General features: G+C 34.8%; 2 protein-coding genes across 2 annotated transcripts; one reads left to right on the forward strand and one right to left on the reverse strand.

Moving 5' to 3' along the window:
• Window positions 1-6,279: 6,279 nt before the first annotated feature.
• LOC120209554 (LRR receptor-like serine/threonine-protein kinase ERL1) lies at window positions 6,280-11,894 on the forward strand. Its single transcript, XM_039208533.1, is given in 31 exon segments — window positions 6,280-6,628; window positions 6,867-7,005; window positions 7,090-7,125; window positions 7,127-7,159; window positions 7,253-7,324; window positions 7,410-7,481; window positions 7,572-7,643; window positions 7,730-7,749; window positions 7,752-7,800; window positions 7,885-7,956; window positions 8,036-8,107; window positions 8,198-8,266; window positions 8,372-8,443; window positions 8,556-8,627; window positions 8,709-8,780; window positions 8,882-8,953; window positions 9,029-9,100; window positions 9,184-9,255; window positions 9,342-9,413; window positions 9,514-9,585; window positions 9,662-9,733; window positions 9,811-9,882; window positions 9,977-10,048; window positions 10,131-10,202; window positions 10,274-10,347; window positions 10,456-10,584; window positions 10,665-11,003; window positions 11,085-11,303; window positions 11,306-11,454; window positions 11,540-11,795; window positions 11,798-11,894. Coding segments are annotated over 31 exon segments (2,943 nt in total). The 5' UTR covers window positions 6,280-6,510; the 3' UTR covers window positions 11,887-11,894.
• A 1,828-nt stretch (window positions 11,895-13,722) lies between these two features.
• LOC120209555 (protein PSK SIMULATOR 1-like) lies at window positions 13,723-15,219 on the reverse strand. The gene has a single exon (XM_039208534.1). The coding sequence runs from the start codon at window positions 15,150-15,152 to the stop codon at window positions 13,827-13,829; it is 1,326 nt and encodes a 441-aa protein (XP_039064465.1). The 5' UTR covers window positions 15,153-15,219; the 3' UTR covers window positions 13,723-13,826.
• Window positions 15,220-15,862: the final 643 nt, after the last annotated feature.

Here is a 15,862-nt window from a genome sequence, read left to right on the forward strand (position 1 = left end):
GACAATTGTTGTAACACCTAAAACGTATTTGATCATAACATCAACTATAAACCCTGAAATGTTTAAATACTCAAATTCTAGCTAAAGAAAAGTGGGGGTTTCATCCACATCATCAAGGAAAGGATTTAACTAAGAGGTTTCGTTTCGGGATTCTAGCATCAAGATAATATATTTCTAATCCTTTGAGAACTGCCTAATCTGTTAGTGTATAAACATTAGTGTAAAGGTAGTTGTAACTAAAGTTGTTAAGAATTGGTTGAGTGTTGTTACTAGTTAGTTAAGGGAAGTTGTTAATCAGTTGGCATGGTTAATCAGCTAATATAAATGAGCTGCCAAGACTCCATTTTGTGATAGCAAGATTTGATTAAATGAATACAGAGTTTTCCTTATTCTTCTCTACTGTTTTCGTTATAAGTAACAGTTGGGTTTCTACGGACCTGTCAACAAAAAAATCCAAAGGCTGGACTTACAAAGTCTAGCAGTATAATCGTTAATCTTAAGTAGTAGGACTTTCAACATCCCTTCAGAGTACTTTAATATAGTTTTAGCGGACATGTGTATTCATAAGGCATTTATTATTATATTCAGAATATTGTAATTTAGCTTTCGAAATTTTATTTTATGATGTATTTAGATAAATAACTTTAATAGTATATTTCATTGGACAATGTTAACCAAGTTTGATATAAATCCAAAAAACTCGTTAATTGTATATTTCGATGTACAATGTTAATCAAGTTTGATATAAATTCAAAAAATGAAAAGGGTAGGGTGATCCGGGAGGCGAGGCGAGGCTCTGATAACTATTAGATGTTAAAGCACTCGTAAAGTTCTAATTTTTCACAACCTAAATATCGAAGCCACAACGGTTCTTTCAAAAATGAAAGAGCACTACTTCCTTATAACTAGCTCATATTTTCCTTACGCAGCCGATGTGGGAAAACAGTACCTTTTAAAATTGAGAACTGAAGGGAGATATATTTCCAACGATTGTCGCCTCTGATTATTGCCGTTTCATAGGGGTTAGAGTCCTGGATTTCTCCTTGATGAAAATGTTTAGATTTTAACCCGAGTTCGCTTAAAGAATCAAGCTTACAATATGGGGTTTTACTACGATGGATGGAGCGATGGCTGGTATTTGAATCTCTTTCGCAAGGTTTGTTTAAGAAAGATTTGAACCAAATCAAGTGATTATTCACAGTTCAGCACCAGATATATGGTGTGGGCTTGGCAGTTGACAATAAAAAAGTTGCGAATTCCATGTGCTTTGTTATTTGCTGGTATGGAGCTGAAATCTATTGTTTTTCCTCCTCTCTGGTTCAGCGGACTTGTTTTTTCTGGTTCAATGAAATATCACCGCTCCTGGTCGATACAGCATATAATATATTTAATATTTGCTTGAGCCCTTATTTCGCAGCAAGCAAGCAAAGTGGTGTTCAACACCAAGCACCCATCCCGGATAAATTATATCTTTTGATTAGGGCGGATCTATAAATTAAAAAATACGGTACAAAATTTTAATGTCCTATTTTAAAAAAGTTGAGTAGGCAAATTTTCTTATTTTTTTCTAATCCTATTAACAAATTAAACTAAATTTAACATTTTTTTTTAAAATAATGGGTGTAATTACTCCCCTAATGAGCCATGTACATCCCCCTGCTTTTAATATCACTTCTCATGGAATAATTACAACCCATCGGTATGGTTCACGAAGTTTTGGAAAATTGACACCATTTGAGGTTATAGACAATTATCAGATTCGGATGACGTGGTTGAAGTTCGAATTTCAAGTAACGACGACTCTATCGAGGATGATGTTATTTTTACATCCCGTGCATATATTCTCCAACTGATCGAAATGGTATTATTACACTATAAATCCAATATTTTGGCACACACTCATATTTACCTATAGTAAATAACTTTGATGAGTGTCATAATACTAGTTGGGGCTCGCCTGTTTTAGCCTTTTTGTACTGAGAGCTTTGAAAGGCTACAATTGTCGAGCGAGGTCAAAAAGCTGATGTAGCAGTTGTTTTATATTGCTACTTAGTTTCCATTTTTACGTCAATTACAATAACCCTGTTTGAGTTTCCTCTGGCTATAAGTTAATTTTTCACTTTATTTTTAACTAACTTTTTAATATATTTATCTTAATTTTTTATCTATTTTTAATTGTTTTTTATTTTTCAATATTTTAGATGGTACCATAAAATAATCGAGACGAAATTTTCAGGTGTCATGAAAAATATATACGAAAGAGGATCGACATCACCAGTCGATATGCCGTAAATATTAGCTCTTTTATTATTTTATTTTAAATTGTTTAACTTTATACATATTAACTTTTATAATTAATATTTATAGTTTTCTTAGATTCTATATGCAGATGAAGAAATCTATTAGTTATTGCCATACGGATTTTTTATAGGTCCAATTTATGGCCTACCGAGACGCATGTATTAAATTTTACGATTGTTGAGTTACACATCTTTGATAGAGTGTTGCGACAGTTTACGTCTCATCAATCGATTCCTACGTAAATATGAGATATGAACATGTTCCATATAATTGATACACATGGGAAACATTAAAAAATTAGCCTATAAAGCATGCTTACTACGTTGGGCAATGGAATCAACGTACTATTATCCCACGTTACGAGATTATAGGGATCGACCTAGGTTTTAATCATTCTCTATCTTCAAAATTACAAAGCAAGTGGAAAACCATATCTTATGACAACGGAACAGTGGGGAGATCGGAACAACACAAGGCCATATTCGCCAAGTCGAAAAAATCATCGTCAGCTTATTCTTCTGATTCAGTATCTGAATCTGAAGATTACTATTATGCATCTCAAGCTAGTTTTGGTTTCTATCTTGCATATCATACTTCAACCGATACTCAATCGACTTGGGTTTGAGGTTTATGGTATACAAGCAACACACTCAAGCTTCTTCGACAGAACATACGGGTGATCATAAATGAGATAATACCATATGTGGTCAACAACACAGAGCCAATTCGATTCAGTAACGATAATGATGACGCCAAATATCATAAGTTCATCACATATTTCGAATGTGGATATCAAGTGTGTTAAGTACACATTTTTTTAAACAACAAAACAATATGAAGATAAAGACGACGACGACGATCAAGACCGACTCCTCGCACTATTATTATTCGACCACTCATCGACATTATTAAAATTTTGAAAATATAAATAAATTTTATTATGTACTAATTTGTTAATTATCATTTCAATGTGAGAAGTTTCATGAGCATCCTTACCCAAGACTGTTGTTGTTGACCATTGACCAACGGATGTCGTTGGTATCTTCCACCGAGTATCACAGTTGGCTCAGTAGTCAAGCCCAACTTACACCTACTAGCTACTCACTAGCTCGGCTCTGCTCAGCTATCAGTACAAGTAGGTGGTCTATGATTTGGCCACGTGGCTTCCAGTTTCTAGGTGATGTGATGTGGCCTAGCGCCTCGGTTCCCTGCAAGAAAAGTACCTGAAACGGAGGCCGTCATTAAGACTGCGATTAATAAACTAAATTTATATTATTATTTTATTGTAAGAAATGCATGCAATTTTATTATTTATCCACGTAATTGCAAAACATGGATATTATATTCGAAATTGGTGTTTGATATCCCAAAAAAGCAGGGGACAATCTCCGGACGCTGTCGTAGCTTTGGGAAGAAACAAAAGATGGCTCGGGATATATCTTGGATTTTGAACCTTTGATCAGAAAGTGGGACCCAATCCCTATAAAAGGTGTAATTTTGAAAAAAAATTAGTAAATAATGAATCATTGGCAGCTTTAAACGAGCCAAGTTGTTTGTTGCCAAAACCCTGTTCGCCTGTGAGTTTGCAACGCTCTGCATAAAACAAAGGTTGTATCTGGTCCCCTGTATTCTACCCCTTTTATATTGTTGATTCCATCAATTCATCCTAATTTAATTTATCTTGTTAAACTCCTTAAGTGATTTTAATAATTATAAAATTATTTTTTAAAAAATATTTAAGTTTTGAAAGCTATTTATATATTGTCAATAATTAAAAAATATTTTTAACAAATTTTATAATCCTCAAAATTATCCAAAAATAATGAGTTAAAATTTGAAACTATATGAGATTGCTCTATTTTCGGGACTTCTCCATAAGTTAAAAAACCAACATTATCATTTGTATTTGTCGAAAAAGTATTATTGTTGTACTTCCTTTAGATTTTCTTTACAAATCGCACATTTGTTTTCATTTCTTCGTTTATCAAAGCTTTTTAGGAGTTTCTCTATTGGTCTAAACTTTTATAGATTCTCAAAAGTCTTTAAAGTTTCATATTCTCTGTTAAGTGACAATATTTTTATATGGTTACTTGTATATAATCCGTTAAATTAAAGTATATCTTACGAAAATAATCTATTTATTATGTAATTATACGAACAATTGTCATAACTTTATGTTTGACACTAACATTGTTAGTAAATTCTAATACACTATTCATGATTAGGGAATGAAGGATGAAATCTCTCCCTTTCTCCACACTATATATTATATTATTCTATTCCTTACAATTATTCATTATGGCTATATCAAATCGGTAAAGTTATCCACAATGACTCTATCATAAGAGGAGAATCATAGAAAGAGACCACAACTACATCTACAGGCATGATGTGAGATATAATTTACAACCCTAAAATATTTTTTTTGAATAACTTAACCAATTAAATGTAATCATTAAAAATTTAACTTAAAATCTTGTTATATACTATCATAAAATAAATTTTCTAAATTCATTTAAAAAAAATATTTAATAATATATTAATTATAAATATTTTATAAAATTTAATTAATATAATAATATTATGGATTTTTATTAAAAAATTAGAATTTAAATTAATGAAATCGAATATCATGTTTATATCCTCAATTAAATATTATAATTTTTATGAAATAAATCAAAATGACATTAAATTTTTAATATTATAATACATAATATTATATCTTAAAACCCATACTCTTAAATATAATTTCATATTTTATAAATCAAATACTTGTTTAAAATAGAAAATATTCCCCCGTCCATTTCTATATATAAAAGTCGAAGAAAAGAGTGGTAGTTTAGGATAGGAGGACCATAATTGCATGATCCAATAAACGATGGAAGCACAAGCCACGTCATCATTCTATTAATATAGTGTATTATATGATAGAAAGGTGATAAGTATGGATCCAAAACCCCATCATCGTGACATTATTTTCAAAATATTAACGGAAAAGAGTGGTAAAATTATTCACCGCTGGATTCAAACAAGATATATGTGTATTTTATTTATCTATTATTACTTTCAGAATTTATTTCTCAATAATGACATCATCGACGGCTCCCTATTAATACTTTCTAAAAAACATTGCATTAATATTTTGTAGAATTTCAAAATTCAAATCCGGAGTTGATTTGGTTGGAGTTTATTAAAAATTAATAGGTGCTCATTACTACTTGTATAAGATTTAAGATGATTATATATAATCTTAATATTAAAAGATTATTATAGATTGAGTTTGATTTTATATTCTATTATAATTTGATAATTTATAATATTTTTTTGGATCTGTCTTGATATGGTGTATCTATTGAAAAAAACATATATATATATATTTACTATTTTAGCTAATGATATAAATATCTCTTTACATTTTAGACATAAAATTCAAAATATTTTTTACATTTATTAGACATAAAATTATAAATATTTATTTATTAATTAAAAAATATTACAATCAAATAATTTGATAGCTATAGGTACACATTTAAAATTTTCAAAATATAATCAAATTATAAAAAGTAAACCAGTAAAAGTACACAACAAATGCCCTTCTAAACAATTTAACCTATTTTTGAAGATAAAGTAATAGATATTGTCGAAATTCAAAAGTAAAAGATCTACTAAATTTAGGGACTAATAAGTTATTTTATCCTATTATTAAATAACCACAATGCCACTCAAGGAGAGAGAACTGTTTAATCTCATTGCACCATGGGTTCGAAGGCTTCATTCGGAGTGCAAACCTGTGTATAAAAATTTTTTAGGAAAAAAGGATGACCATTCCGTTAAATCAACCGACTCAAGTCGCTAGACGTCCCTTCACCGCCGTTTCCAAATGCTCTTTTTATAGTAGTTTTAGTTTCTTGTTGCGTTTCACAGACCGTGTGAGATATACAAGGAGAGAGAGAGAGAGAGAGAGAGAGAGAGACTCTGCATTTGTTTTATTTATCTCTCTTAATAACACCTCTGTTTCCTTGCAGTTCACGACTTCACGCTAAAAGCCTGTTCTTTCTCCTTAGTCCTTATCTCTGTCTGCGTATTAAACCCGAGCTTTTCAAGCATTCTTCTTTGCTTGCATTTGTCAAGGCAGAAGTAACGTTTCTTTTCTTCTTCTTCTTCGTCTCCTGTGCGTCGCCTTTTTTGTGTTTGTTTCAGTGTTTGACGATGGAGGAAGGGGTGCTGTTGGAGAAGTTAAAGAAAAGGTTGGAGCTTTATGGGATTATAGTAATGGTGATGGTGTTTCTTTCTCTTTGTCCTCATGCTTCTTCACTCAATGGCGAAGGTACCCTGTTCTCTCTAAATGATTCAGCTAGTGATTGTAGCTGTGGATCTTCTCGTGTTGGTTTCTTTTACGTTTTTGGGGCAATTGGTTTCTTTTTCGAGAAAATTTCCACTGTGATAAGTTCAGCTTGCGTGTTTAAGTTAAAGAGTGCCGTAAACTGTAGCATTTTGGTGAAAATAATTTTACTGACCTTTTGGAGCTTAGCGGCTTATTAATAGACGAGAAATGGTGCATACAGGGAAGGCATTGATGTCAATGAAGGCGTCGTTTAGCAATGTGGTAAATGTGTTGCTTGACTGGGATGATGTCAACAATTCAGATTTTTGTTCATGGCGTGGTGTCTTCTGTGACAATGTCAGCCTCTCTGTTGTTTCCCTGTGAGTGTCTTCTTTGTTTGTTATACGGTCTTTTTCGTTTACCTGATGCACTATATAATTGTGTGCTTTTGGGTTTGATTTAAGGAACTTGTCAAATTTGCTTCTAGGTGGGGAGATATCACTGCATTGGTGATTTGAGGAACTTGCAGTCCATGTATTTACTCTTTGTCCCTTTTTCTCTCTGTTGTTGGCTTTGAGTACTTGCTGATAACATCATATATGCATTTTGTTTATTATCCTGTGGCAGAGATTTAGAGGGGAACAAATTAGCTGGACAAATTCCTGATGAAATTGGAAACTGTGGTTCTCTTGTTCACCTGTAATTCCTCAATGGTTTCTGGTTTATTTCTTCATGCTTGCCGGGTTTTTGTCTGGCCGTGTCTTATTTTTATTACATAATGCAGGGATTTATCCGACAATCTTTTGTATGCTGACATTCCGTTCTCCATATCAAAGCTCAAGCGGCTTGAATTTCTGTATGCTACGTTACGTTTTAATCCTTTTGTTAAGTTAATGCATTCAGTTGTTACAATCTTTTGTAACGTAAGTATGATTCCTTTGTTCAGGAATTTGAAGAACAATCAACTAACAGGTCCTATTCCTTCAACATTAACTCAGATTCCGAACCTGAAAACAGTGTGAGTTCATTATGTCCTATCATTTTATTGAAGCTTTGGAAATCTGGAAACTTGCAGTCAATTTCTTATGAAGTTTTTACTGGCAGTGATCTAGCAAGAAACCAGCTTACGGGGAGATACCCCGATTGATTTATTGGAATGAAGTCTTGCAGTATCTGTAAGCACCCGTACCGAAATCGTACCTTGCATCTTTTCTGTTGTTGCTTGTTGTCCAAATGTGGTTTTGATTTTCCTTTTACAGTGGGTTGCGTGGCAATATGTTGACTGGAACTCTTTCACCTGATATGTGTCAATTGACTGGCCTGTGGTATTTGTAAGTGCTTGTGATTTGTAGTTTTGTTTCTAGCTTTTTTGGCTTCTTGTTAGCTTATAATTTTTTTAATTGCTTTCAGTGATGTTCGAGGAAACAATTTAACTGGTAATATCCCAGACAGTATTGGTTATTGTACGAGCTTTGAAATCTTGTAAGTTGAATGAATGCCTCTATGTACACGTGCTTTTGTTTATGGTTTAGTTGTTTTTTTTTTGTAAGCATACGTTATTGCCAATTTTAGGGACATATCCTATAATCAGATTTCCGGGGAGATACCATACAATATTGGTTTCCTACAAGTTGCGACTTTGTAAGTTCCTTTGAGGCTTCATTATTGTCTTATTTCGATTGTTGCAAAGTCATTTTAGATGTAAAACTAGTTGCGCAATCATTTATCCTCCCAGTCTTGTGGCAGGTCCCTGCAAGGAAATAAGCTTACTGGGAATATTCCTGAGGTGATTGGTTTAATGCAGGCCCTAGCAGTCCTGTAAGTTATCCATTTTCCAAAATCCAAATAAAAGTATTTTTGTCAGTAGCGTCTGGTTTAGATGTGTTGAATGAGGTGGCTGATACGTGTTCTGATCGAATCTTTTTTCTAGGGACTTGAGTGAGAATGAATTAGTTGGTACCATTCCACCAATACTTGGGAATTTATCATTCACCGGGAAATTGTGCGTTAATATTTCCTTGGGACCTAAATGAACTTAGTTTTCTTGTGTTCTGTATGCTGATTTATTGGTATGTCGAGGCAGGTACCTCCACGGAAACAAGCTTACTGGTCCAATTCCGCCAGAGCTGGGCAATATGTCAAAACTAAGTTACTTGTAAGTTACTATTCTATTTAGTTTTCGTCAATCATAGCCAAGTATGTGGAAGCATATTAAAGATGTTTAATGGGAGTTTCACAGAGTTAATTATTCTGCAGACAATTAAACGACAACCAGCTTGTTGGTTCAATCCCCGCTGCACTTGGGAAGCTGGAGCAGTTGTTTGAATTGTAAGTTTCTATTGCTTTGTGTTGCGTTTTCTCTGTTCTTGTTGTTATCGGTTCTATTTATCAATGCTTTCTCAGGAAACTTGCCAACAATCACTTGGAAGGACCCATTCCATATAACATCAGCTCCTGCACTGCTCTGAATAAGTTGTAAGATGGAACTTGAATGTTTACATTTTGTGCTTTCTATTTAAATCTTAAAACTGATTTGACTTGATCAATTTTTTTCCCAGCAACGTGCGTGGTAATCGCTTAAATGGGTCTATTCCTCCAGGTTTCCAAAATTTAGAGAGCCTAACCTATCTGTAAGTCTGGTCGAGTGTGAAGAATTTGTCCATTAGTCATCAAGGAATTATGTAATTATTCTGTTAACCTTGTTGTGGGTGTCTAGAAATCTATCCTCGAACAATTTCAAAGGTCGGATACCTACTGAGCTCGGGCACATTATTAACCTGGATACACTGTAAGTTATCATGAAGAGTTAGTTGTCCCCCTCCTCCCAAGAATTGAGTCTTGAATTCTGATCTTCAATATTGAATTTGTGGTACTGTTGTGTTTTACAGGGATCTATCAGGCAATGACTTTTCAGGGCCTATTCCTGCTTCCATTGGTGGACTTGAGCATCTTCTTACACTGTTAGCTATACTGATGTATTAGTATTCCTGTGTTATTTTCTTCTGTGGTTCTCTAAGTTTATTTTTTAAATTGCAGGAATTTGAGTAATAATCAACTTGGTGGTCGACTACCTGTGGAGTGTAGGAATCTCAGAAGCATACAAATCATGTGAGTTAATTTTTCTTTAAGATGCCGTTGCCTATTTTGTTTCCCCTAATAAAGTTCCTTTGCATTTTCTTTTGCAGTGATCTCTCTTTCAATAGTATTTCTGGCAACATTCCTGCGGAGTTGGGTCAATTGCAAAACATTGTTTCTCTGTAAGTTTGTTTTCTCATGCTTGATGGTGATAATTTAAGTTCCTATTTCTAGTTGTGGAACTGTAATACCATCATGGATGTGCTGTTATTACAGAATACTAAAGAACAACAAGTTGCAAGGTGAAATCCCTGAGCAGCTTACTAATTGTTTCAGTCTAGCTAATCTGTAAGCATTTGTTCTAGTTCCCATCCACTCTGGTTCATTCTATAGTTCGTTGGACCAATTTAGTCTATGTCTATGTCTCTAGGAATGTCTCCTACAACAACTTATCTGGCATTATACCTCCCATAAGAAACTACACCAGATTTTCGTCTGATAGGTATGCATGTTTACTCTTTTCCTTTGTTTTTCTTTTCAAATTTGAGTCATTGATTTATATATGGTTCTCAGCTTCATAGGAAATCCATTGCTCTGTGGCAATTGGCTGGGATCAATATGTGGCCCCTCTATGCCAAAGTCTAGAGGTATCATCTTGGTAGCTTTTTTTATTTTTATTTCATACTTGTAATATGTTCTTGAGCTTATGTTATTTGTTTCTTCAATAACTTTTCTTGCTTTACTTTCTCCAACAGTTTTTCCGAGGGCTGCGGTTGTGTGTATGATTTTGGGCTTCATCGCATTGGTTGCTATGACTGTTCTTGCGATTTGTAAGTCCAACCAGCAGAAGCAGATGATGATGGGTCCTATGAATTCTGTAGCTGGTATGTGGATCTTTAAAATTGACCGACATAATGTATATGTTTCCCTCGTCTAAATGTAAAAAGGTTTTTTTTCTCCTCAGGTCCACCAAAGCTGGTAGTTCTTCACATGGATATGGCTATCCATACCTTTGATGATATAATGAGATTCACCGAGAATTTAAGTGACAAATATATCATAGGCTATGGTGCTTCCAGCACGGTTTACAAATGCACATTGAAGGGGTCCCGGACGATTGCAATTAAAAGACTCCACACTCATTTTCCAAACAGCTTGAGGGAGTTTGAGACCGAACTTGTAACTATAGGAAGCATCAGGCATAGGAAGATTGTCAGCTTGCATGGCTACTCGTTATCACATTATGGTAACCTCCTGTTCTATGACTATATGGTGAATGGCTCACTGTGGGATCTTTTACATGGTTTGTTGACATTCCTTTACCTTCCTTTGATATACCCCATTGTTAGAATCCGATTTATGTTTATTATAACATATGCTGCAGGGCCATCGAAAAAGGTGAAGCTTGACTGGGAAACACGATTGAAGATTGCTGTTGGAGCAGCACAGGGGCTTGCTTATCTTCACCATGATTGCAATCCTAGAATTATTCACAGGGATGTCAAGTCTTCTAATATACTGCTTGATGAGAATTTTGAGGCTCATCTCTCCGATTTTGGGATTGCCAAATGCATGCCGGCAACGAAGACACACACATCTACTTATGTTTGGGAACCATTGGCTATATTGACCCGGAATATGCTTGTACATCTCATCTTAATGAAAAGTCGGATGTTTACAGTTTTGGAATCGTTCTGCTGGAGCTTCTGACAGGGAAGAAAGCTGTAGATAATGAATCTAACTTGCATCAACTGGTGCGTTTAACATTCTGTTTTGCCATGAACTTCAGATATTCGTTGTTGCAGTGCATAATATTTTGGTCGCTTATTGTTTGGTCAGATACTGTCAAAGGCTGACGATAATACGGTGATGGAAGCAGTTGATCCAGAAGTCTCAGTTACATGCCTGAATTTAACTCATGTCCGAAAGACCTTCCAACTTGCATTGTTGTGCACTAAGCGTCTCCCATCCGATAGACCGACCATGTATGACGTTGCTAGGGCTTTGGTTTCCCTTCTCCCTGCGGCAACTCGCACTAAACTTTGTTCAGCTCCACCCAAGTCAGTTGACTATTCTCGGTTCGTGGTCGGCAAAGGACGCAGCAGCAGCCACGGCAGGAGACCAACTCATCTGATGCTCAATGGTTTTCTCGGTTCCGGGAAGTCATTTCTATGAACACCCTTTGAAGTCAATCCCAGCGGCTGAGTTTTGTTATATATAATCAAGAACATGATTAGGTAATAATTAAATTAGAACTTATTAACTCTACTTGGGATAAAAGGGGCAATTTCATTTTGTTATGTATCGTATTTTACAATGTTTCGACTATGTGTAAAACAATTTCAAACTGCATTTTTATTATCTCCGACTCCTGCTCACCATAATCAGCTAAGGAAAATGGCGTTCTAATATGAACGGCCATTACAGATTTTGTCCAACTTATTACCAACATTCTTAACTGGCAATGCCATTGTGGTCCTGAGGATTCATGAAAGATCTAACCGAGAAACGATTGCTTAATTGTTAAAATTTTGATTCCTTTCTCTTCCAAAAGGTTAGGCTTCATTGTTAGAAAAATGAAAATTCCTTATGCCCACTCACTTCATCAAGCTGCTTCGGCAGGGGTGGCCAGTGGTGGACGATAGCAATAAAAATGTACATGTCCCATAGATTTGGCCAAGTGATGTATATGTATTGCCGATTGGCTGGCTTTGAACTCTTACTAAATAACCCAAAAAGTAAGTTATCCACATATAAAAGTATAATCTTTATATAAAGCAAGCAAAAAGAATTCATGGAATGAAATGGAAGGTAGGACAAATGTCTATCATAATATGCTCATCTCTTGGATATCATTTTTATAATATTCTTTGCATTTAAAATGATTTATCTAGTTCGATGTAGTATTCTATGATCCTTTATCAAAGTTAAAATGTTATAACGTGTTCAAAGTGTTTGATCATATTTGAACAGATTATTGGTAAGAATGATATCTCTAAAAATTTCAGAGTAATAAAGAGAATTTATGTTGACGAAGGACTTGTGTGCTTTACTACATAAAATCGTAGAGATTTGATATCATATGATTATATCGTGTTTATAATGATCGAATTGTACATGTAATGAGAAGTTATGATGGAGAGTACAAGAGGGGGGCAAAAGGGAGATAAAAGGTGGGAACATTTAGGAGAAAGCTGAATCTGGATTGGCCATATGTGAAACTATGAGCTGTATAACCAACAAAGTATACATATGTATGTATGTGTGTACACCTACAAGAAGACATGAACAAAATGGTCCTCGGAGATGGCCAAGAGAATAATGGAGTTCTTTTTATCGCTTAAACTGACCTGCATTCTTCCTATGATAATTAAAAAAATCCAGCTTGCCTTTATTATTTTCCCATATTGCAACATAAAATAAACCCAACTAGTTTATATAGTACTTTTTGGGATTCAATAAAACGTTATTAATTAAGTGACGAATTGTACCCAATATGTTTTTGCCTATTTTAGGAATGCTTTTCCAAATTTTGTGGAATTACAGGTACTATCTGTATCTGTATATCATCTATCTATATATATATATATATATAATTTGCCTAAAAGCTCTATTGTTAGGAAGATTAAGTGACAATAATATTTGTTCTATCGATTATTAATGCATTATTATGTCTTGTATTAACTCTAAATTAATAAAAAACGATTTTTTCAATTTATCCTTTCATATTCATAATATAATCTAAAATACCTAACGTATCATACCATTAAAATTCAGTAATATGAAATAATAATTAAACTACTCTATAAGCCAAGTGAATCCAGGCCCAATGATTTGGTTGAGATAACAACAACAAAGCAAAACAATTACGTCAATGACTAATTTGAGTGGAATATTTTCACATGATCACTATAAGCCATCAATGAAATGTCATGCAAGATTCATTCATGCCATTTGCATTCATCTCTCTAATATTATACAAATTACAGACAAAGGTGTTAGGTTTGCAGAGCAAACGGTTGAAAGATCAGGCACCATCGACATATAAATTTTTTGTAGGAAAAAAAATCAAAATCAAATCCTCGAAAAGGGAAGAAAAACAGTAAAGCAAATTAACTGCAGCTTTTCACATTAAGTTGCTACACTCGAACAATGCCTTCGCTGTCATTTCCCTTTCGAATCTCCAAATGTAATTCAAACCCACCAGAAGTTCGGTAATGGCTGCTTCGGTCTTGTCTTTGTTCGCAAAGAAAAGAGTTTGTGGAAGAAGAACATTCGTTTTGGGCAACAAATTCTGCTGTTCGAAGCTCCTTTCGCTTTGCCATTTGATCATGTTGTGTGCTAATGGCGATAACCAACCCAAGATCCTTCCCAGAGCTGTTCTCCATTCACCGGCCAGAACCGGATCACTGGCCGAAAACCTGACTCCTTTTAGTCTGCTCCTTAGAGACGATCTGATACTGTTTGGTAACATGGAGTAAAGATCATCTCTTGCATCGACGCCCACTAGTTGCGGTGACTTGATCATTTTCTCCATTACGATAATCAAATTCGAGTAGTGTAAAGCTAAAGCTGCCGCGCCTAATGTGCTCGGCGGCGGCTTCAGAAGCTTCGAGTTCGACTCGAAGAACCCGAGCGTGGAGTCTTTGTTTTCTTTGGGTTTAGGATTTTCGGTTGGATGAACGGTTGCGGAAGCGGAGAGGCTTCGTGGTAATAAAGAAGGACCGATCCCGAAAACAAGCTTGATCCTTGCTAAAACAGTGAAGATCGATCTCACAACCATGGAAACAACCATGTCGAAGCTTCTGTTCCATAAGGCTCTCTCTTTTAAGTACTTAACCTCTTGCCTTTGCCAGCAAAGCTTCTGCTGTAGATCGGCAATCTTCTGCTCTTTGATCGCTTCTTTACACTGAAAACTCTTGCTCAAATTCTTCTCCGTAGTGGACAACTCCTCCATTTCTTTATACAAAGTCGCCGTGATCGTCACGTACCGGTCCATCGTCTTGTTCTTAGCTTCCATGTCTTTGGAACTCAGAACCCATCCATGGCTATCGTGACCCGAATTGGCGAACTCATCGAACCACCGATCGAAACTCTGAAGAGTCGAGTCCTGGCACCGCTTGCTTATCCTCGAAACATGCTTAGCCACCACCCTAACGATCTCGACCATCTCGGCACACGCCAGCCCCAGCAGGAAAGACTCGTCGTTGGAGACCATCTTTCGGACACCTTCCAGAGATATGGATTCGTCTCGAAGACGAATTACGGTCTTGTCTGAAAGAGAATTCCATAAATGGATAAGCTTTGACATGAGGCCGGCGATTTCAAATGACAAAATCCCGACACTAGATTTATGCTTTGAAACTTTCGAGTTCGGGACTGAAATTCTTGCGGTATCTAAGCTGTTGGATATGGATTTTTTCACTTTAATCAGCCAAGTTTCAAGTGCCATGGATTCCACTTTCTGGGAAAAGAAAGTTGAAGAAGAAGATCAAACGAAAATCAGAGTTTGAAAATAATTGAGAGTTTGCCGAGAGATAAGGATAATGAGGAAGAAATGAAAGCTTGAAATTTATTGAGATTAAGCTCGAGGGATGTTGAGGACATTATACAAATAGCAGTACATTATAAACAGTTCAATTTTTTTTAATTAAAGGACTGATGAGATTTTCTAGGTTAACTTTCAGTTTTAGTCCTTTCACTATGCTGGAATTCGGGATTCAATCCTTATAATTTAATAAATAACTTTAATTAATTCAAATAACTATATTTAAAGACAATTTTTGGAAAAAAATGACAAATTAGTTATGTGTTATGGTACAAGTTGAAGATTATTGCTTCATAATTAGCCAATATTAGACATATATCTCCATACAAAGAATTTGTGTATATATATTCGTGCATCCATGACAAAACTTTAATTCATTGCTTGAGAATGATACCTTTCACAGTGTTTTGGAGATGCAAGTATCAAGGGGCATGACAAATTTGACTAAACTCGTTGGAGAGATGGTGTTTTGTGATATGAGATTAATTATGAAATGATTTCTTTTGTTACGTAGAGAATATTTAGTATAGTACGATGAACATTAAATTTGAATTATTTAGTCAATAAATTAGATACTCATAGTTATAAAAAGAAATATAATTTATATTGAAATC

The sequence above is a fragment of the Hibiscus syriacus genome, unplaced genomic scaffold (genome assembly GCF_006381635.1).
Source record: "Hibiscus syriacus cultivar Baekdansim isolate YM2019G1 unplaced genomic scaffold, ASM638163v2 tig00019143_pilon, whole genome shotgun sequence".
Lineage (NCBI taxonomy): Eukaryota > Viridiplantae > Streptophyta > Magnoliopsida > Malvales > Malvaceae > Hibiscus > Hibiscus syriacus.

Coding starts and splice junctions, on each gene's coding strand:
- LOC120209555 (XM_039208534.1), bottom strand. CDS start 15,152: ATGGCACTTGAAACTTGGCTGATTAAAGTGAAAAAATCCATATCCAAC.